Source organism: Magnolia sinica, chromosome 11 (assembly GCF_029962835.1).
Source record: "Magnolia sinica isolate HGM2019 chromosome 11, MsV1, whole genome shotgun sequence".
Lineage (NCBI taxonomy): Eukaryota > Viridiplantae > Streptophyta > Magnoliopsida > Magnoliales > Magnoliaceae > Magnolia > Magnolia sinica.
The window spans coordinates 13340309-13364735 of NC_080583.1; the positions used below are offsets into that span (position 1 = coordinate 13340309).

A 24427-nucleotide genomic window follows, 5' to 3' on the forward strand; every position below is an offset into this window, starting at 1 on the left:
CCTAATTGATTTGCCTCTTTTTATCACCTTAGGGTTCCTTGAATTGAAATTAGGGAATCCCTTGGATTAGGGACTAATTTTTATGCATGAGTAGTTGATTTTATTTCCCTTTGATATCGTTTGGTTTATAATTTTTATTGGTCCAGTCCTAGCCTGTGTCGGCTTGGATTTTCATGTGGGATATGGAATTTGTGTGATTGTTTCTGAATTGGTGTGATCTAAGCCTGAAATCTAGCATATCATATTTAATTTTCCATGTCCTGCATCAAATTTGGTATCAGAGCCTAGGGTTCTTATAGGGGAATTCACCACATATTTAGAGTTTAGTTTGTTTGAGTCCTTCATGCATTCAGTCCATCATATATAGCTGAATTTTAGTAACAGTGTGTAGTCTCCTTCATATAGAGTCTCGTAGGGTCATTTAGTTTTTAGACGCATATAGTTGTCATAGCAGGTCCTTAGGTCGAGCAAGTCAGTGTACGCCCACACGTACGAGTCGCAGTTTCGGTTTGCACCCTACACTAAATATGGAACAATTGCAAGAGTCACTAAACAAGATATCTCAGACGTTGGAGTCTATGATTAAGCGCTTGGAAATGGACCAATGCTGTGAACAGCTTGATGTACGCATTACCCGACTAAAGACCATCGCTAGGACAAACCCCACCATTGGGGTAGATGTCCAATCTCAAGCAGGTGGCCTGGAGGATACACTAATGAATGGAGTTGGTCAAGGAATCAATTATGGGTGTGCACCCGGACACCCACCCCATGAGAGACATAAAGACCACTATTTTGAGGGGTACAACATGTGTGGCCTTGTGGCTGGAGAGAGTGCACCAGCGGCTAGTGTAGAGTTACCCACTGAGGCCATTCCGGTAATGGATGAGTTACATGATATCTTTCCTGATGATCTACCGGATGTCCTAGGAAGGATATAGAGCACACCAGAATATGGGACATCGTAATACCTACCGAGTTCACGTTGAATAAGTTTGTCGATAGGTCCACAGTCTAAATCCTTGTGAAGTCGTTCGATTATAAACCTAGGAAACTTATTAATCTTGTCCCTATGTCACTTTCCCATAGTCTGCAGAGTCATTTGCGCATCACACTCATTCATGGCATCAAGGCCGAAGATCATGACTAATAATGAACATTGCACATTTTATACAGAGGATAAATGTTTCAAAGGATTCAATATTGGGGACTCTGTGATGGTTCGTGGCCCAAGCGGTATCCTTCGAGGGCCGTTCGTAAGTTCCACGCGTGTATTGGACCCGTCAAAATTATAAAACGAAACGGTCTCAATGTGTATGAGATAGATCTTCCACCTTTCATGGGAATTAGTTTCACATCCGATGTGGAGGATTTAGTTACTTTTCAGAGGACCACTGATACTTTGTTCGGCCCTTCGCCCACCCATCCTGATTGGACAATAACATTGAAGGTGGGCCCCACATAATGGCCAGTCCACAACAAAAGTTGGCCCCTAATGATGAATGGCCCACGTCCAAGGCAAGCCCCACATGATTGACAGCCCACATCGAAGGCGGGGCCCACACAATGGATGATCCACATCAAAAGTGGCCTCCACATGATAGGCGATGGACATTGAAGGTGGGCCCCACATTATAGATAATTTATTTTGATGGTGGGCCCCACATGATGGATGGTCCACATCAAAGGTGGGCTCCACATGATGGGCAATGGATATTAAAGATGGACCCCACATGATGGACACTAACATTGATGGTGGGCCCCGCATGATAGATGACCCAATCAGGGCCAGCCCCCCATGATGATTGACCCACACCCAAGGTGGGCCCCACTTGATGGACGGTCCACTTCAAAGTTGGGCCCTGCATGATGGACAATCCACATTAAAGGTAGGCATGCACAGTGTTCGAGTTGCCGGTATCGCTACAAGTTTCGCTGGCCGGAGATAAAGATATAATATCGTTATCGTTGATAATATCGCCGATAATCGAAAATGCAGGGAAAAAGGGAGAAACATGGAGAAAATGGTGAAATTTTTTAGTGAAACTTCAGGACATGCCTAAATACACATATTTACATATTCAAGAATGAAAAAATTGCAAAATGAATGCATTATATTAGAAGTTTTCATTTAATGGGAGCCAAAAAGCATGCGTTGTCGTAAAAAATAACTCAAATAGTAACCAAAATGAGTTCATATAATACAAATGCAGCTGCTATACAGTAATTAAGACATGTAAAAGTAAATGAACTCAAAGATGCCAAAGTAAATGCTCGCCATTGTTTCCTTAAGTGTGGTCCACCTGAGATGCAGTCATGCAAATCTGTCTCATTTTAGACTCATGCCTTAAAATTATCTATCAAAATAAATGGACAACATTGATAAAATATTTATTATTATGATGGCTCCACATAACATCGACCCATCAATCCACGGATACAAACAAGTGACACGTATAAATCAGTACGCTTATCACTGTGTGGGGCCCATTGTGATTTATGTATTTTATCCACCCCATCCATCCATTTTACAAGATAATTTTAAGGCTTGATCCCAAAGAAGAAGCATATCCAATGCTCAAATGGACCACACCACAGGAAACGATGTGAATTGAACATGCCTACCATTGAAAAATTATTAGGGGCTACAAAAGTTTTGGATCCATGTCATTTTTGTATCTTACCTTCATCCATCCCCGTGTGATCTTATGAACAACTTGGATGACAAATAAACACCACCGTGGGCCATGGCGCCTAGGAAGGTTTCAACGGTAGGAATCATTGTCCCCATTGCCTTGGCGGTGTGGTCCACCCTAGCTTTGGATCTGCCTCATTTTTGGGTTCACTATCTAAAATGATCTCGCTAATTGAATGGACCATGTGGATATAACACATACATCATGGTGGGGTCCACAAAACTTGGTGATGTCCACACACCACTTATGTTAAAAGGAAGCGGATTGCGTACCGAGTAACTCAATAGGTTAAGCGTACTGTGTAAACTCTGTGGGATCCACCATGATTTATGTATTTTATCCACTTCGTCCAACCATTTTAATAAGTAAATTTTGGGCTTGAGCGTAGAAATGAACTATATCCAAACCTCAAGTGGAACACATAATGGGAAACAGTGTGAATTGAACATCTACTATTAAAAATTTCTTGGGGGCAACAGAAGTTTTGGATCAAGCTTGTAGTTGTGTTTTCCCTTCATCCATGTCTGTGTGATCTTATGAACAGGTTGGATGACAAATAAACATCACTGTTGGCCCAAGAAATGTTTCAATGGTGGAAGTTATTATTCCAACTGTTTCCAATGATATGGTCCACTTGATCTTTGGGTATGCTTAAATTTTGGTCTCAACCCCTAAAATAATATGGAAAAACGGATGGATGGCGTGGATGGACCAGATGCATTCACGGTGGGCCTAATAGAGTTTCGGACGGGGATTAGATACTGACGTAGTGACACTCGCTACACGTCACCAAGTTCCGTGGACCCTACTAGGATGTATATGTTGTATCCATCACGTCCATTCATTTGGAGATATTATTTTAAGGCATTACCCAGAGAATGAGGCAGATCCAAAGCTTTAGATGGACCCACCAAAAGCTGGGAAGATTGATGTACACCGTTGAAATCTTCCCGGGGACCACCGTAACATTTATTTTCCATCCAATGTTCATAATGTCACAAAGACATGATATGAAGAGGAAAATCAAATTTCATATTGATCTCAAAACTTCTGCCCAAAACGTGTTTCAATGGTAGGCGTTCAATTTCCATTGCCTTTTTGCGGTGTGGTCCACTGATAGTTAGATCTATCTTATTTTTCTTCTAACTCCTTAAGGCAGGCTCGCCAACTGGATTAACGTGCCGATATAACACATATCCTCATCATCGGACCCACTTAACTTCGCGTCCAACTACGCAGGTATACGACTAGTGTAACGTACACCCCTAATCCGCGTCCTCATATCGAGCCAAATAAAGAAAAAAATAAAAAACAAAGAAAAAAAGAGGAAGAAAGCCCTAAACATCGTTCGCGAGGGATTCTTCGAAGAAAGGGGGTTTTGAGGGAGGGTTTCGAAACCCTATATCATTCCCAAATCGCGGGAACGAGAAGACAGGAAAAGGAAAGGGAATTTTGTTTTTCACCTCTTTGGCGGTTTTAAATAAAGGAGGCAATCTTCGATTGTGGTTCACTAAGGGATCTTCAGATTGAACCGAAAAAAGGGTTTTGTTTTTTTAAACTTCTGTTGGATGGTATAGTGGTAATTTCTGATACTGAGATAGTATACAAATATGGAACATTTGTATCCACCTGTATTCAAATCATATCATCATGAGATCTCATGATCGTGGCCCACTCGTTGGATTGATTTATATTTTAGGTTTTGCTTATTGTTATTATTTAGAACATCGTGAACGCTTTAGATTTCTTTGTTTAGTTTTTATTTTAGTTTACTTCATCGCCAAGTAATAGGTTGTGCACATGATGCGAGTTTTGGGGTATAGGGTTTTCCTATAAATAGGCACCCCTTGTAGTTCTTTTCAGTCATTGAAGTTAAAAAAAAAAATTCCTGCTTTATTTTTCTGCTCTCTTCGTGAGTTGTGGAAGAATTCAAAAGTGGGTGCGAAGCCCTCCCTTTTCGAAGGGCTAACTACCGTGGTGCGAAGCCACATCGATCCCAATTCACCCCCATCTTCCATCATCTTTTTTTTTCCATCTTCCCCCACCATCCATACTTCGAATTTGTCCTTTTGTTGCATCAGATTTCTTCATTGAAGCAGGTTTCCAGATTTCGGCCCGCAGGCGAGCTGAAACTTCGGCGGAGCACCACGCACAAACCGTACATCGGATCGAGCTGAAATTTGGAGGTTTTGGAGTCCATCCCTGGCCGACCAGGGCCAAGGTGGCCTTTTTCTGAATAGTGGGCCCCACACACGTGCGGCCTGGATTATACGCACGTCCGTCTGGGCCATTGTTGCTGTCCACACGCGGGATCATCTTTTAGCTCAGGTTTTTATCCTCTTTTATCCTCTCATAGCCATTTTTCATGAATCCTAACCCTAGATTACATGATCCCTAATTGATTTGCCTCTTTTTATCACCTTAGGGTTCCTTGAATTGAAATTAGGGAATCCCTTGGATTAGGGACTAATTTTTATGCATGAGTAGTTGATTTTATTTCCCTTTGATATCGTTTGGTTTATAATTTTTATTGGTCCAGTCCTAGCCTGTGTCGGCTTGGACCCGCATAGATTCCCCTTTAATTGAATGTTTGGATTTTCATGTGGGATATGGAATTTGTGTGATTGTTTCTGAATTGGTGTGATCTAAGCCTGAAATCTAGCATATCATATTTAATTTTCCATGTCCTGCATCACCAGTCCACAACAAAAGTCGGCCCCTAATGATGAATGGCCCACATCCAAGGCAAGCCCCACATGATTGACAGCTCACATCAAAGGTGGGGCCCACACAATGGATGATCCACATCAAAAGTGTCCTCCACATGATAGGCGATGGACATTGAAGGTGGGCCCCACATTATAGACAATTTATTTTGATGGTGGGCCCCACATGATGGATGGTCCACATCAAAGGTGGGCTCCACATGATGGGCAATGGATATTAAAGATGGACCCCACATGATGGACACTAACATTGATGGTGGGCCCCGCATGATAGATGACCCTATCAGGGCCAGCCCCCCATGATGATTGACCCACACCCAAGGTGGGCCCCACTTGATGGACGGTCCACTTCAAAGTTGGGCCCTGCATGATGGGCAGTCCACATTAAAGGCAGGCATGCATGATGGATAGCCACATCAAAGGTAAGCCACGCAAGGTGGATGGTTCATATTGACGATAAGCCCCGCGCGATGGACAATTCACATTGAAGACAGGGCTAAGGAGGGCTCAATATAATGAACAGTCCACATCAAAGGTTGAGCCCACATGATGGGTGGTGAATATTAAGGGTGGACCAAACAAACTTAGAGGGATAAGTACTAATATGATGTTGGAAACCAAACATACTTTTCTACTTTTTGGCTAATAAATATGTTGTTTGCCAAACAAACTTATCTGCTAAATTAGTAGAAACCAAGATAAGCTACTTGAGGCACAAGTAGCTCATGCAATAACTTACAATCCTAACATCCCCCTAGGGACATTGCATTCTTAAAACCACGAAAAAGATAAGGTACTTTCCTAGCGCCCTCATCACAAATTAGTCTCAGTTTAAGAGCCAGCGTTCATCTTCCAATAGCTGCAAGTGGGAAACTAAATAAAGTACTACCAATAGTTACCTCAGCTCTGTATCGCAAAGACTCCACAGCATTTTTAGTAAGTAAAGGAAATGGAGCAATGAACTTTTGGGAGTCCGGGTGCTCAGCATCCCCCAACATGGATTTGACTTCTTCAAAAACTTCCATCTCATCTGGGGAAACCTGTTAATAACAAAAATGTAATTAAAAAAAAGTTACAAAAAAAAAGACCATTGTTAGACAAGCTACAAAATATTCATTATCAAACAATTTAAAATTTCATATATAATTTAAAATTTCAAGGCCCAAAAGGATGTGGATGGAGATGCTAAGAAAAGACTTGATGGCCTATCATCTAACTGAAGGATCTGGCCCTTGATAGAGTGGAATGGCATAACAGGATTCACGTAGCCGAACCCAATTAATTGAGATAAGGCTTAGATGATCATGACAATGATGATAATATAATTTAAATTCTCAACAATCAATTACAAAAAAGAAAAAAGAAAAAAACATGTTTGGGCAAAAGAAAGAATCTAACAGCCATGAACATCTCAAACTCATCATTTAAAAGACTTAAAGTGGCTGATGCCAAATAAAACAAAGGCAGCAGCTATCCAGTAATCTGGATTCTACTTTTCCTATTTAGAATATTATAAGCTCTTAGTTTGGCTTATACACATCTTTAGCATGAAATAGGCAATTGCACCAAACTCACGATAGAAACAGATGCACCAGTGTTATAAGCTCTTCCAGTACGTCCGATCCGATGCACATACCCAGCAGGACTTCGAGGCATGTCAAAGTTTACAACCTGCCAAACAAAGGTGAGCACAAGAACTGTGAATTGTAGAAATCGATGCTGAACAACAAGACAGTTGTTGTTGAAAATAAGTGACGAAAAGCATTCAAACAAGACAGAACTATTACATTGTATACTTAAAACACAAATCTGAAAAAAAAACAAAAAACAAAAAACAAAAACCAAAAAGAAGAAGAAGAAGAAGAAGAAGAAGAAGAAGAAGAACTTTCTTGCAAGTCAGAAAACAGCATATTTTAAATGAGGAATTAATACCCAAGGATCTGAGGGCATCTTTGGGCCTTGGCTCTGTACAAGTCTGCACCATTGTTCAGTGATCCAGACCATTGTTCACAATGGAAGGATCACGCACCAAAAAACTCGCAGATTGAAATCCTAGTGATCACCATGGATGGATCATGCACCCGAAAACTCACAGATTGAAATCCTAGCAATCACCATGGATGGATCCAGACCATTTTTCACCATAGATGGAGCATTTTTTTCCATATTAATCTTACGTAAGAATTGCTGCCTAACCCCCTCTATCTCCAGAATCAATGAGTATGTTTGCAACCAAAATACCATCGTAATTTGTCTATCCTTAATACAAACACCTTGAAATGAGAAGATCACAAAGCAATACAAAAAAAAGGAGCAGCTATGATGGGAGGCTTGTGTTGATAACAACAACAACAACAACAACAACAACAACAATAATAATAAATGATGATGATGATAAGAATACGAATAATTTGTAATTGGATTCCCTATTAGTCTTAGAGGAATAAAATTGAGCCACTTGCATACCGTATAAACATTTTTGAAGTCAATTCCTCGTACCACCCCAAATTCTGAGTCCAATTTCTGCTTTGTATGCTTCTTAGATTTTTTGGATCCAACAGGATTTTCCCCATTGATTTGTTCTTTATCTTTTATCTGGGTGCCATCTGTCGCTATCAAGTAATCAAAAAGTCCTGCATTAAATTCCTGATGAAAAACAATAAAAGAACAGTAGTAAGAAAGGGAAACTGCAATGCCTTAATTAGCTACCACAAATCAAATGCCTATCGCACCTAGCCAAAGGAAAACAGTGAGTAGCAAAAACAGATTTTTGGTAGGAAACTCTTTGATAATTTTTTTTAGAAAGGTGAGAAACACACACACACTACCACCCCACACGCGTAGGTTCTCAAACCCTTGACCTCAGATATGAGACAAACAGTGTCTACCACTGAGCCAAGAGAAGAGACCTGAAACTCTTTGATAAATAAGTACGAACAACATAAGAATCAAGAGGATTTCCTGTTATCCTCCTAAAATGTCTCGAGCATGTTTAAGAAAAATTGACAGCCTTGAAATTCTATCAGATATAGAAACCACAAAACCTTTTTGTGCAAGTTTCACATAAGAGAAACCAAAAAGGAAAGTCCTTATGCATACATAACCAAACAAATGGAATGGAAGGAGTCCAGAGATAATATTACCTCAAGGATATGGAGACGTGAATTTTGTGGCAACTCAGCATTTAAAACAGCAGATCTGATCCCGAACTGCCACAGACAGCAGAGCCTACTCAATTATCATAACAGTAAATAACAAAGATTCCAATGCAAGGACAAGTTGATGATGTCCCAGTCAAAAAAAAATAAAATGTGCAGATTGTTTCTCTCATAAGCAAACAACCACTAATCTTTCATTGGCAAGTGGCTTTTGCAGACAAATGAAAATAGAGTACGTCTTTGAACACCCAATCCTACATTAATTGCACAACAATAAATGGCACTTCCCATTTTACTTGGTGACCATTTCAGACATACCCTGTCATCCAAAATTGAAGCTTTGGTAAATTCCATGTGTCTAACTGTAATCGATGATCTTATTAAAGAATTGTTAGAGTAAATGGCTGTGTGTGTATGGACAGGGCACCATAATGATGGTGTACACAGGTTTGTGTCATCCAGATGAATACCAAGTCGATGTATATCTCTTAGTTATTATCTTTTAATTATCTTTTAGATATCTTTTGGTTATTTGATTTGTTTTGGTAACTCTCTTTGTAAATAGAAGATTATCTTCGTAATCAGGGGATTATAAATAAAGGATTCTAGAGGAAGAGAAATGCACATTATCTCCTCTTCTTGCTCCCTATTTCTACAAAATTTAAATTTATGAGTGACTCAGAAACTTATGGCTTAAAAGAGCCATGCAAATGAAATTCACAGAAAGAATGTCACATCAGCCACAGATAACCTTATAGGATCAAATGAAATGATTCAACCTGTTTCTTCCTATAAAACAAAAACATGTCACGGGCAACAAGATGCCAAGATCACCCACTCTTATTGAAAAGAGTAACCATATTAGAAGATTTCAGAATCCCAGGATCTCGGAGTAATTTTCTTTCTTTCTTTCTTTTTTCTTTTTCTCTTTTGTCTTTTTGTGTGTGTGTGTGTATGTGCGCGCATGTTTGTTGCCGAAACTTCTATTTCTCACTTCCTATTCACTGGAGAGCCAAAAATCATCCACATAAACCCCAGATCGAACAATGCTTGAGAACACTTCCATTCAGGGCTTTTCCATGATTCCACGGAATATTTGCAATGAGTTTAAAATAATAGAGTTGAACAGAGAATCATGTGGGCATGTGAACAACACATTTGCCTCGTAATGACCAGAGGTAGGTACCCTTAGAGAAACCCGAAGGCGCTGAACAACAATTATCCTCAGCTAAGAGAACAATAACAGCCTAAGATATATATATATATATATATATATTTGAAAGATAACTTGTATTAAAGGAGGAAAAAAAGAAAAACAAAAGAAAAGGCCTGCTGAGATAGCAGAACCAGTTAATCCTTTAGAAAGGCAAGATCTACATTGAAACCATCTGTATGGGATGCCCATTCAGCGATCAAACACTTCACAAAAGTCGAAACTAAGTGTGGGGGCTTCGATTCATTTCGACAACAACAATTGTTTCTTTCTGTCCAAACGGCCCACCAAGTTGCCAAAATTGCCATGCGCCAGATCCGAGATTTTGATTTGTTCATTCTAACACCGTGCCAAGCCTTGAGAAGCGTGTCCACATCTCTGGGAAAGCACCATTTGATCTTGAAAGAAGAGAGAATCACTGTCCAAATCGAGTAGGCAAATGGATAGTGGATCAGCAAATGATCTACAGTTTCTTCAGCGGACAAACAGCAAACGCAGACATTAGGAAGTATCATTCCTTTTTTTCTAAGGTTATCCAAAGTGAGAATTCTACTATTCCCCGCCAGCCACCCGAACACATGGAACTTGGGAGGAACTGCATACTTCCAGATGAAGTGAGGGCTCTGATGAGAAGAGACACTGTTGGGAGTCGAGAGTTGTTTGAAGAACGATCTGACAGAGAAGACTGACGACTTGTCCACCTTCCAGATGAGGTTATCATTACGTTCCTGATTAGGAAGAGCAGGCTGTAAGTAATCCATCAGATTCATAAAATCAGTAACCTCCCAATCCTGCAGATTTCGTCTGCATTGTATGTTCCATGACACCTTGTTTGCTTGAATTGAGTAGTTCTCAGCTATGAAACTGTTTCGATTAGCTGCTAACCGGAATATGGTGGGAAATCTGTCTTTCAGAGGAATCTCGCCGATCCAGATGTCCAGCCAAAATCGAATAATGTCTCCCTTTCCAATTTCAAATCCAATCCTTTGGATCATTTCTTCTTTCATTTGGCAAATTCCTTTCCATAAAGCTGAAGCCCTATATAGAGAGGACTTGCTCGTCCACCACCCCCCTTCAGAGCTCCCATATTTAGCTTTAATAATCTTATTCCACAGACAGTCCTTTTAAGTGCCGAGTCTCCAAATCCATTTCCCTAAAAGAGCCCGATTCATCAGCTTCAAATCTTTTATACCAGTTCCTCCGTCTTTAATCTGCTTGCAGACTTGCTTCCAGTTCATAAGATTGAATTTATTCTTTTCATCGTTGCCCCTCTATAGAAACTTGCGGCGCAAAGAGTCAATATTGTTGAGAACTTTGGCAGGGCAGCGAAACAGGGACATGAAGTAAGTAGGAAGATTAGAAAGAGCTGCTTTAATCAACGTTAGACGACCCCCAATTGAAAGATAACGCCCTTTCCACCCAGACAGGTGTTGATGAAATCTGTGAATAACTTTGTCCCATTGGTGTTTTTTGGGCACCCCAAGACATAAAGGGAGGCCAAGGAAAGAAGTCGGGAAGGACCCTGAAGAACATCCCATTAATTCTGCTAAGTCGCTGATTTCCTGGGTATCCAGATTAATCCCATATAATTTGGATTTGGACATATTTATCTTCAATCCCGCTACTGCTTCAAAACACCTGATAACTGTTCTCAAATTAGCAACCAAATTTGTGCGCGCTTCAGAGAAAATAAGGATGTCATCTGTGAACTGCACATGAGTAATCGGTTCCTACAATCCTTTCATTTCAATGCCCCTGATGATGCCCTCCCTTTGGCCTTTAAGAAGCATCGCAGATAAAGCCTCGCCAATGATTAGAAAGAGGAGGGGGGAAAGAGGGTCCCCTTGTTTGAGCCCACGGGAGCTATTGAAGAATCCTTTCGGCGAACCATTCAACAGGATTGAAAAACGAGCCGAACTGATGCAATCATTTATCCAGCTCTTCCATTTCTCACCAAACCCCATGCGTTTCATTAGATAAAGAAGGAAATCCCATTCAACGTGATCATAAGCCTTCTCCATGTCGAGATTGCAGAAAACGAATTTCTTCTTTGACCGATAACAGAAGTGGAGACGTTCGTTAGCAATAAGAGCTCCGTCGATAATCTGTCTACCCGGAATGAAGGCGCATTGATTAGGAGCGATGATAGAGCCAATCACTTTCTGCATTCTGTTTGCAAGGACCTTCGCCAAAATCTTATACGTACTACCAATTAGACTTATTGGTCTAAATTCCCTGAACTTTGAAGCCCCAAGAAACTTTGGAATCAGCTTGATAAAGGTTACCCCAATATTTTTTGAAAGTCTTCCTCTTTCGTGAAATTCATTGAAGAAAGCCATGACCTCATCCTGAAGAATATTTTATATATATATATATATATATATATATATGAGGAATGGCCGTAATTGGACCCACTTTTTTACATATCTTTCGTTGTTAGGTACACGTTAACTTCTTTGGACTTCGATTGAATCAAGAAATAGGTTTGATTGTACATCTTTTTTATATATATAAGGTATCCTCCAGATAATTCAAATCAAAGCAATTTGATGGAGTAAACACGATGACATATCTGGGGAGACATCAGCGGATACAGATTTACCATAAGCAAAGGTGGCTACTGAGGCCGAACCCACATGGGCGGAGGTACCACCACCAGTAGCTGCGGTGTGCATATAACTTTTGCAAGTTAGAAATGTAAATTGCAAGAATTAAGGATCATGACATGGATCGTAAGTATTGTTTCTTCCTCTAACTTATTCCACATAACATTAGAAAGAATGCCAAGAAATGAAACGTATAAAATAAATGTGTGTGAGCACAATGAACATGCATACCTGTTCCAGAAAGAGTTTCAATCTGAAACCCATGTCAATAGTATTGACAAATATTAGCACTTTCTTCTGAATTAGTTCCAATTTCAAAAGAGCAAGGATGTAAAGTTGCTTATCACGAGCACTGCATGAAATCTGAGGAAAAGACAGAGATCCAATGATTGTGACAAGTGTAACATCAGTTAATCTGAGACTGACTGACTACTGAGCAAAAGAAGGCATGAAACTTAACACATATGGGCACAGTGGCAAGCATCAGCAGATTTGTACAAGCAATAACAGTGCAAGGAAGTCACGTAAAGTTCAAGGTTTTTCTGAAAATGTTGCTGAAAAAGGTTATGGAATATATTTATCAAGAAAATAAAAACTAAAAAGCCGCAGAAAGTGGCAGACGACTTTGAAGGAGACCTTGAGTGAGGTGACTCATCACTCACTGAAATGAGATATTTCAAAAGAAGTCACCTCAACAAGGGCAAATGACTAAAATGAGGTATTACACAATGCTGGGCCCAAGAATATCTAAAGGTATGCAGTCTGCAGTTTGCACAGGAATGTTCCAAATTGCTGAAGTGATGGGCCTCACATTACATTCCCGATGCTCCAAAAAATCCACGGTGGGAACATTCTAGCCCTTCAATTGGTGATCAGAAACTTGATGGTTAAAAAAGGAAATGCAGCAACCATCCACCATCAACCAAAAATAGCTAACGGCTAGATTGCCAGATGTTCCCATCAAGGGAAGTTTGGTTCATGGGTGATCCATATTAGGGCCCATCATAATAATGGTTTTGATTAGTGAACCATGGCAATTACTTGTACAAATTGAAAACCCAGGCATACTTCCAATATTCTCATGTCAAATATCATATGTTGAAAAAGAAGATGAACAAGATAAAAAATGAGAAAACTTTCAAGTATGAACAATTAACAAATTTCTGGGAGTGGGAATTATGGAAATTTTGTTGTGGCGTTTGGGTTGCATTGATGCTATGGTCATGTTGCTTTCTTTGTGCCTGTTTAAGTAATGCGATGGTATCATCATGTCCGGTGAAAGTCATGCTGGTGATGCTACACTGGAAGTGGTACACTTGGAACAATATGCAGGCGAGTGGTATGGTAACTGTCAAATGTTGTGGTAGCAGCACCATGGTTGTAGTGGTTGAAGGTGGCATGATGGTGTGCTGAGGTCATAGCTGTAGTGTGTTGGGCATGGTATCGAGTCCTTGGAAAAAGTTTTGGGCGACAACATTGCAGTAGTATATTTACTTGTGGTAGCTTGGCAAGGTTTAAATATCGTTATTAGGGGGCATATCAGACAGGCCCAAAAATGACAGTTTGCGAGTCGTATCAGGCCATATTGGGACAGTATCAGCCGAAATTTCCTTCTGCCAAAAATATGTATCCAAAAATTAAGAAATATGTAAGAAACCAGAATGCATCACTTCTTTGTGTTTTAAACATATTTAATGGTGAATCATACTGTTTTTTTTTATAAATATTATCTATCCACATGACCTACTGAAAGTCAACAAATTAGGACCTAATCGAACACAAATCAAACACAATTTGGTGGATCACGGCCCATTCCATTGAATTACAACAAAAAGATGGAAGAGAGAGAGAGAGAGAGAGAGAGAGAGAGAGAGAGAGAGAGAGAGAGAGAGAGAGATGATTGTTTAACCCCTCCCCAATTTTCCCCAAAATGGTCCATTCCACTTTGACTTTGATTCGTTGTCATATTAGCCTTGTCTAGGGGCGAAGGAACAACACATCGTTGTCAAATTAGCCTTGTCTGGGGATCTGGACTTAGTAAATATTGAATTTTTTATTTTTTTATTTTTTATTTTTACAGCACAAGGTGTCCCTGCCCCATTGTGAGGTGAGATTATTCCCTGCGGATGCATGCAATCACCCGCAACCACGTGCATCGGGTAATGCCGGCGAGGGGAGTTGAACCCACGCCTATAGGGAGCAAACCCACAATGCTAGCCGCTCGCCTAAACCCCAACAGTAGATGACTGAAACTGAGCCCCATGGTTTACAAAGATAAAGACACCAAAAGAAGACTATGAACTTGAGCTTTCATTAACTGACTCAATTGTGAGATCCAAATGGCCCACATTTGAAGCTTCAACATTTAAATATACAGAACAATGAAGGTTCAGTTCATGAAAAAAAAAAAAAAGAAGAAGAGAGAATCCAGAGTGCTCCTTCCAGCTATGTCACGATATCTACATCCTTCAGATCATCTATTCCAACATTGAAACTTGATCTGGAGCATTGCCTGCTTTGCATAAAATTTTACTGGAATCATAAGGGCCAAAAATAGCTATGTCACGATGGACTCTCATTTGATGACTTGCACAACCCTTCAAGGAAAAAAAAATGCTATTCTCATTTGTATGAAAATCATCCTATAAACACGTGACAATATCTCAATATGGAACTATACAAAAACATTGGTGGGTTGGCATAAGAGAGAGAAGGCATCTGGGCACTATTACTTATCTTTCAAAAAAAAAAAAAAAAAAAGCAGACACCATTACTTTATGGGACGATATTAACCATTAAGAAAATTGCTATGGAAGGTTAGCCATCTCATCCCCACAATGAGCAACTTACAAAACAATGTCAAATTTTTTTTCTTCACTTCAGTATTTATACCACAGGTAACAATTCTTACCCAAAATTGTTGAACGCTTTTTGGGATAATCTCATCCTTGACATTGCCTACTTCTGGTAGAGTCAAAATGTATGGATTGTGCAGCACAAGCTTCTTCAATTTCTCAACATCAGCACTGCCCACCATGAAAGAAAAGACAAAAATAATTGACATTGGCCAGACTATACAAGCGCTGGCAAGAAAGAAATGAAATAAAACAATTCAAAATAACATTTCATGAGTAAACCATGTGTAAAGACTGCAATACCAATATGCAGCAAGGCATTTTATTCATGAGAGGCAATGACTAAGGTGCCGCTCGTACTTTGGAAACTTATGATCCTAGATGCTTCAAGTCCTAAAATAGCTTATACTGTGATTTTTGCTGCCACTCGCTTTCCGCCACCAAAACTCCTTGAAATGCACTATTGAGGAGATTGGCTATAACGTGGAAGATATGCACCCTCCAGCAGGAGAAAGGAATGGGATGGCAAAGACATAGCCTTGTTGTCTTTGATCTCAATGAGATTCAGTAACTTGAGTCATTTGGTCTAGTTTATGTTGTTTTATCTTCTTTCAAGCTTTACCCATTCTCTAACAAGAGAGAAAGTTCCTGTTTGCACAGGGAGACAATTCTGAATTCTTTGGATTTTTCTGCCAAAAGGATTTGGAAACACAAATTGCATGCATTTGGCTCATCCAAAATGTCAGTAGCGGGAAGCAAGACAATGCTAAAAGCACGGAATTTTCAAACACATTTGTATTCCGTCCAAAAAGAAATGGATAGGGCTATCATATCCTATTGTTCAGATGTACCCATGTCCAAGCAAGCCCCAAGGCTTTAAAGCACTATCACTTAGAGAATGTTGGATGGAAGACTCAATGGATTTCTTTTGTTGTTATTGTTATTACTACACTTGGTATTTTGACAAACACATCATTTTAAATTTCACACATATGATTTATGCACGGTTATTATTAGTCCATTTACTACCACAAGGAGTACATATCTATCATGCATGTTCTTTGATTCATTGCTAACACATGCTTGCTCATGCCTTTGCTCAAGAAAATGCCATGAATACAATGAAATCCATATGCATTAGCATGTTACCATGATGTCCTTTTTTCCAGGTTTAATTTTTTTACAATTTTTTCCTAAAACCGTGCCGTGAAGTTTACACTTTGAAAAAAGAAGTTTACACTTCAAACTTATGTCAGACCACTCCCAGTATTGCTTCTCGGAATACTGGATAGGTAACAGATATCCTCGAATCAGAACTGGTGATGAAATGCAATGAAAAATTGCAATAAAGTAACTGCATATGGACCAGGGATGGAGCTCTGGTGATGGGTTAGATGGACAAGACTACGCTACGGGGCTCAAAAATCAAATAGTTGATCGGTCATGTGTGTAGATCACCAAGTGGAAAGTTCAAGAAAGGGACAATTTAAGGAAGAGGGGAATGTTCATTACAAATATTTGTCTGTGTTGCATGGAACATGAAGAAACAGTGGATCATCTCTTTATCCACTGCCCATTCACATATCGGATATGGACTGATATTCTGCGTCGTTTCAACATTCAATGGTCCTTTCCTCAATCTGTTTGTGAGTTGCAGCAGGCTTGGCATGGTATTTGTTTTGGTAATTACAGGTCAAAGCTGTGGAAAATGTCCCTTTTGGCAGTTTGGTGGGCTGTGTGGGAAGAGAGAAATGGGAGATGCTTTAATGACATGGCAAAATATTTAGAGGGCACTGTGAATAGGGTAATCTACTTCATAGTTGAGTGGGCTAGTGCTGTTGACAAATTGAAAAACTGTAATTTTCTTTTTCTAGGGAAGTAGCGAAGGGGCTACCTCAGCTCCTCAACTATCCTTTCTTTGTATGTTTTTGTTCCTCCTTTTATATATATATATATAGAGAGAGAGAGAGAGAGAGATGCTCACACACAACTAGTTGGACCGTTCAAATTGGTCTAACTAGCTGTGCATTAAATGACAAAAAAAAAAAAAAAAATCATCTTTCTATACACATGTAATGCACTACATATGAAGATATGTGACATCGAGTCTTGCATAAGTATAATGGCAGTTACATGTCATAGATCCAGTTCGTTTATCAAATAGGGCCCACCAATAAAATTTTATGTACTAAAAATTAGTAAATAATTCTCATCATTGGAACCACACATATAAGTGGAATTTATATTGTTGGAATGGATTTTTAGCAACTCGCTTTTCTTGTAAATGAATATTATATTATTGATTTTTAAAAAAAAAAATCCTTAATATGCTTACATGGGACCCAATCTAATGAACGAACTAGATTTTTTAGACATGTGGGGCATCGCTCCAATATATCACACATGCACAACTTATTTAATCATCCCACTTTATTTAGAAACAACCATTCTCCGTATCTCTCACCTCATTTAATGCACTACTCTCCTTCTTTCATTATCTTTACGGACGTGGTTTCGCTAGCGAGAGTCGCTGCCAATGGTCGGTGCTCCGTGTGCCCCACTATGAAGTATTTGTTTTATCCATGCCGTCCATCCATTTTTATAGATCATTTTAGGCCTTGATCCCAAAACTTAGGGGAATATAAATCTCAGGTCAACCACACCACAAGAAAATAGTAGTGATTGAATACACACCATTAAAATCCTCCTAAGGCCCACTGTCCTATTTATTTGACATCCAATCTGTTGATTATGTCATGCAAACCTAGGTGTAGGGAAAAAACAGAGATCAGCTTGATCCAAAACTTTTATGGCCCCTACGAAGTATTTAAAGGTGGACTTTCAATCAACACTATTTCCTGTGATATGGTCCACTGGAAATTGGAATATACCTCTTTTTTGGTATCATACCATAAAATGATATAGAAAAACAGATGAATAACATGGATGAAACAAATACATCATGGTGAGGCCCATAGAGCACCGACCACTAGCCATTGGTGGCAGGGTCAGTAGCCAATCCGCTCTCCATCTTTACAACGCTGGAACTTCCAACCCCACATGGAGTGGATTAGGTGCAACCCTGTCCGAGCATAACAGGGTGTATCCCTTACCGTGGGGGTCACTTTTGATGTATGTATTATATATCCCTGCAATCCAACCATATTTTTAGTTCATTTTAAAACACTATTCAAAAAATGAAATGGATATAAGTCTCAGGTGGACCACACCATAGGAAACAATGGTGATTAGCCATTAGAAACATTTTGTAAACCACAAAATTTTTGGATCAAGAAAATTTTATTTTTTTATTTTTTCACTTTCCCATAATCTAGGTTTTCATAACTTTATCAATATGTCAAGTGGAAAATAAACACTTAAGTGGGCCATTGGAAGTTTTTAATGATAAATGTTCAATATCAAATATTTCTTATCGTTTGGTAGTCTTGAGAATTTTATCTTCTCACTTTTTGGAATCTTGTTGTAACATGACCTGAAGATACGGACCAATGACATGGATATACAATACATATACTAAGGTGACCCCACGGTGAAGGATGCACCGTATTGCGTGAGGACCATGCCACACCTATTTTCGTGGGTGTTGTTTTTTTTCTCGGAATGATGAGCGAGGAGTGCCCTTATCTCGGAGCCAACAGCGGGAGAGGGAGGCGAACATTGATTTTTTATAAGGCCCACTGTGTGATGTATATATAAGATCCCCTCCGACCATCATATTTGTAATCTCATTCTAGTTAAAGTGTCAAAATATCAAGCCGATATTTGATTCAAGTAGGCCACACAAATAGATCAGTAGATGCAAAGACGTGCACCCTTAATTTTTATAGGGCCCACATTTATCGTTATGTGAAATCCACTCCAACCGTTAGAGGCCACACCAAAAGCCATGTGTCGTACCAAAAAATCATGCTTACATATGATTCAAATAGGCCCCATCAAGGGAATCATTTTGAATGGTGAGATTTTTTTTTTACACTATTTTCAATTATGTGGTCCACTTGAATAATGGATGGGGCTAATTTTTGGACCCAAGGTCTAACATGAGGTGACACACATGATGATCTGAGAAAATTTCACATTAACACCATGGCAGGTCCCATGACTTTTGATCTTTTTTTAATAGGAGCCTAGTAAAAGCCACCGAGAAACAACCGTCTCTCTTTCTAAGCATTGATTAGCATTAATTAATCAAACTAGTTGGACGGTCCAACTAGTTGTGTGTGAGCATTACTCATATATATATATATATATATACTCTTCTCCATTAAAAAAAAAAAAAGTTCAAGAAAGGGACAGGCCCATCAAACTCTACATGGGTTGCTAAGAACGGGATTGAAACAGATCATATAGCATGGATAGTCCATATGGGAACTGTATGGTTGATGAATATGAACTGGCTGCAACCAAGGTATTCTGTAATGGTAACAGTGGCTGTAACGGCCACCACCACCACCTTTACAATACGGGCCATAACGACAGTTAAGACTCCCGTAACAGCCATTACGGTCTCTTTTTTATTGGGGGAAAAAGAAAAAAAAAACCTGAAAAACCTGTATTTGCACCATAACGGACAATTATGAGGCCATTACGGCCTTTACAAGGGGCGTAACGGGCTGTTTCGGGAGCCATAACAGCAGTTACAGGTCATTTTTTCCATAACAGTCGTTACGACCCCGTAATGTGTAATGGTTGCCACTGTTACCTTTACATGACGGCCTTTATGGCCCCGTAACAACCGTTATGGCATACCATGGATGGCACAGCTCAATAATGGATTATGTGGACAAGGGAATGTCGTGAAGAAAGGGCAAAAAAACACCAAATCATTGATCAGCCTTTGGCAAAACTGCCAGGCAAAGGCATCAAACAAGATCAAGCATGCAAAATCCTAAGGGGTAGATAACAGATGAATATAGGATCCTCTGCCTGACAAAATTAATGTGGCCTTCAGTCCATTCGAGTGGGGGACATGGTACGATGATCCATAGTGTTGATCTGATAAGCCATCCCACTATGGCCCATGCCCTAAAATTATCCCAAGTGGAATGATTCTAACTGATTGATTGCTTGCAAATAGATAATAAGAACAAAATACTGAAAAGATTCACATTCAACAGATAAAAGAATAAAAAACTGCATGTCTAGGATCTTTTAGCAGAGAATTGGTTGGAGCACATTCCATCCAAGGTGTGGCCCATCAGATCAACAGGCTGGATCACCGGACCATGCCCGCACTTGTAAACAAATCTACACTGTCCATCATATACACTTCCTCAGGCCAAGGATCATACAATTACTGTGGCTAATAATGAATATTAAAATATTAAAATCTGTGAGGCTTGGTAGAGGCCTATTAGTCCCTTGGCCATCTGTGCAGCATGACAGGTGATGCACCAGACTCCTCGATTTGCATATGCATATCCGGTGGCAAATTAATTAGAACAACCAACTGTAACAAGGAGATTAACAGTTTGCTTTTGTCTGTTACTTTACGAACATATCCAGCTAAACCTTGGTCAATTTGTAACATAAACCAAGCTTAGGAAAAATTCAGAGTAAAACAGACACCTCAGAAGAGCAGAAATGTTTAGAGCTGGTAAATAGGTATAATTGATTTCTTCTACATGACCATTTATGGCTATTGATATTGACAGCCATTAAAGTAGTCCGAGAACTTTTTTTTAGTACAAGAACATAGATATGAACTTTGAAAGCTGGTAGCAGTAAGTCATGAATGAAAAGGAATGAACTTTCAAATCCAGTACATAAAGAATTAAGATACCATACCTTGAAGTAGCAGACATGAGAAGGCATTGACAGCGTCGAGGGACATGTGGGATAAGGGCTTTTAAGTCGTCTTCATAGCCATATGACAAAAGAAGATCTGCCTGGAATCAAATATAAATCAAGTATTATTCTTGCAAAAGAAACCAGACACACAAAAAAACCCACATTCCACGGTTGAATAAGAGAGGAGACAAATAGGTAAAACTTAACATCAATAAAACCTTGATACCATCCAATACAATCTGAAATGCATTCAGATGAAAAAGATAAATATAGAGAGCAGAATCAGAACTACAAACAATTCCTATTGTGGCAAAAATCACAGCACGATAGCCAGAGCCATAACTCGTTCTTTCTTTTCTTTTTAGTCCAGATATTTGGCACATAGAATACATGTTTTATAAGGAAGAAATAACCACTATGTTTCCTAGTTTGGAGTCTCATAGCAAGCAAATGCTTTTTGGTCAGTTTTATCTAAGTTATAACAAACTCAACAAACTCACAGGCTATAAACAACAAGAAAGTAAAGAACTAAAAGACCATAATAGGTAACAGTTAAAACTACACCTCATCCAGAACTAGAATTGAAAGTGAATCCTGAAGGGATGTTGTTTGGAGGGCATCTTTTGAAATGCATGTTGAAATGCAAGCCGGTGTTGAGACTAGTATATCAGGAGGCCCTGACAGCACAGCCCTCTGCAAAAATACTAATGTATCAGCCAACCAAGTATATAGAACACATCACTATAGTATCTCAGATTTCCAATAACTATGAAAGCAAACCAGTCCATGTAGTAATATCGCAAAGACTATCTAGTTGCATTGACTGAAAGATAACTCTTCATTGAAGCATCCCCGGATTAAAAAAGTCGAAGAGAAACAACCTACCATATCAGATAGAGGCATGTTGCTCGTTAACTGTACGACTTTCAGTCGAACTCTACAGAGTTCAAGGAGCGATAAAGCTTCTGAATAAACCTGAAAAGGTGTAATGTCAGCTACTTCAGGGAAGACGTGTGTGTGTCACAAAGCTATAAATATAAGAAAAACACAAACTGTAACAATGAGGGACTCATTTTGAATACTCGCCGTTACTTTAAACAAAATAGTGACTTGCCCAAAATACAACATGGAGTTCAGTAACATAGTGATTGAGTAAATGGCAAGAATCATAACCAAATAACAGGTTCTCGTTATTTTCACCAGTGCCAACAATATCAAGATGGTAATGCACATCACAATCATCTTACCCTTTCTCCCAACAATCTGAGCATGGCTCTTAAATAGTAGGTTGGCAAAAGCTTTGTGATCATCTGCCCACCATACATCAACCTCCCTCTTTAACCCAGGTTCTTGGAACCACTGAGGCAGGTGCTCGCATTGAGAACAGTCACATGCCAACACAGTCCTGCACAATATTGACCCCAGCCCAACTACTACTACATGCCCGCCCCATGGGGCAACCAACCAATGTATGGCCATGGAGCAGGTGCAGTTGCCAGGCAAACAGCTAAGTGAAAAACACCAAACGCATGAAAACGGTCATGCTCAGATAGTTGGCTGCTCAAAATAGCAAGGAATTTACCGATGTATGATTACCAACGCAACTCACATGCCAACATGGTCAGATCAGGCGCCACATAAGCACAACTATTGTGATCTACCCACGAAGGGGAAAGTGTGAACAGTCTATGACTAGAGCATGCAATGCCAGACAAGCCCATTGAGCAAGGACCATTGTAATGCTTTGTTTTTAATTAAATAATCAGGTAAAAAACAAGGACATTCTCTTAACACTGAAAAGATAGATATCAATAGAGAGACTGCCCTTATCAGACCAGCTCACAATGGAAACCCTCACAAGAAAATGCATAAAATTTTGAGCCAACTTATTGTAACTTCCGGTTCCTAATTTTTATCTTCAATACTAGTAACATCTTTTAGTATTTGAAGCCTGGTCTTGAGAGTGATATCCAAGAAGATCGCTCCAGGCCACAATGGCTTGATTGGCTTTTGTAAGGTTCACTCATTTCCATGTTCCAATGGAGGCCAACTACAATTCTTAGTCCCTACTCCCTAGCTGAATGAGTTTCCAGACTTGAGCATTCTGTGGTGACTCATACCCATTGTCTTCATGGACTTGTGCATCCCTTCTTAATAAATTTTATGTTGTTACCTATCAGAAAAAATAACAACAAAATTTTCTATTTTTGCCAATCAGGAAAAAAAAATCTTAAGGCTGCATTTGGAAGTCTCAACTTTTTCAGGCGAAGTAGGATTCTTTTCTGCCATTAATCGACATTGGGTAGGTTTAGGTCAGACCAGGAATGTTTCAAATAACAATTTGGACAGAAATGATGGCAAAAAAGGAAGCCCATGTGATGTTGTTCCCTTTTTTTCTGGCTGGACCGCCAAACGCACATTGGAGCATATGGTTGCCTGTTCCTCCAAGACATTGGTTCGGATGTCAAGTGAACAGCGCTGGCGTATTGTGCTAGGTTTCTTTCACTAATGGAGAGCCACGCAGATGGAACTTTCATAAAATCCACCCCGTCCATCAGGTACACTGCCTCACATTCACCAAGGAACCCAAAAAACATGATAATCCAACACTCAATTGGGCCACACCATAGGAAACAGTTGGGATGGGACGGCTACCATTAGTTGTGTAGGGCTAACCGTGGTGTTTATAGGCTATCCAATCCATTCATCTTATGTGCCCCATAATGATGAAAGAATTACGCAAAAATTAGAGTATTCCAAAACTCAGGTGGGTATTCCATAATGGTAAAAGTGGATGTAACCAATGTTGTCGAATTGCATATTCAATCATGTGTGATCGCATATGCATGTGCATATGCAATCATGTGCGAACGCATATTTTTATTTATTATTATTTTTATTTAAAAAAATAAAAAATATATGGAAAAATAAAATAAAATAAAATAAATTGTAAAAAAATATAAGAAATTAAGGGTAACTTTCCTAAGTTAATAGATAACTAATTTTGCATATTTAAAATATATTTGAGAGAAATAAAATCAATTAAACAATGAATTAAACATTAAGTGCTTGAATCTTGCTCTTCCAACTTCCAAGATAGGAAATGTAGGGGAGAGAGAGAGAGAGAGAGATTAAGACCATTTAGAATAAAGAAATGTAAGAGAAGAAGAGAGTTTCGGAGTGAGAATATTGCAAATGGGGGAGGTTTGGAAGCCTTTTTTATAGACAAAAAGTTATTTTTTTACAAATAATAATAATAATAATAATAATGTGCCAACCGTTGGTCAATATGCGATCGCATATTTTCGCATATGCCACATATGCAGTCGCATATGTGCCAAATCGCATATGGATATGCGCAT

The 24427-nt window shown here is 39.3% G+C and overlaps 1 protein-coding gene across 1 annotated transcript in view; it reads right to left on the bottom strand.

Moving 5' to 3' along the window:
• LOC131218846 (DEAD-box ATP-dependent RNA helicase 16) overlaps positions 1-24427 on the bottom strand; it is a 35019-nt gene that overhangs the window by 5181 nt on the left and 5411 nt on the right. The window contains exons 4-12 of the mRNA XM_058213702.1: positions 21951-22040; positions 21630-21758; positions 21063-21163; positions 15311-15425; positions 12631-12762; positions 8566-8631; positions 7889-8068; positions 6998-7093; positions 6322-6462 (exon numbers count right to left, since the gene is read on the bottom strand). Coding sequence (XP_058069685.1) covers positions 6322-6462; positions 6998-7093; positions 7889-8068; positions 8566-8631; positions 12631-12762; positions 15311-15425; positions 21063-21163; positions 21630-21758; positions 21951-22040 — 1050 coding nt within the window. The remainder of the gene's footprint in view (positions 1-6321; positions 6463-6997; positions 7094-7888; positions 8069-8565; positions 8632-12630; positions 12763-15310; positions 15426-21062; positions 21164-21629; positions 21759-21950; positions 22041-24427) is intronic.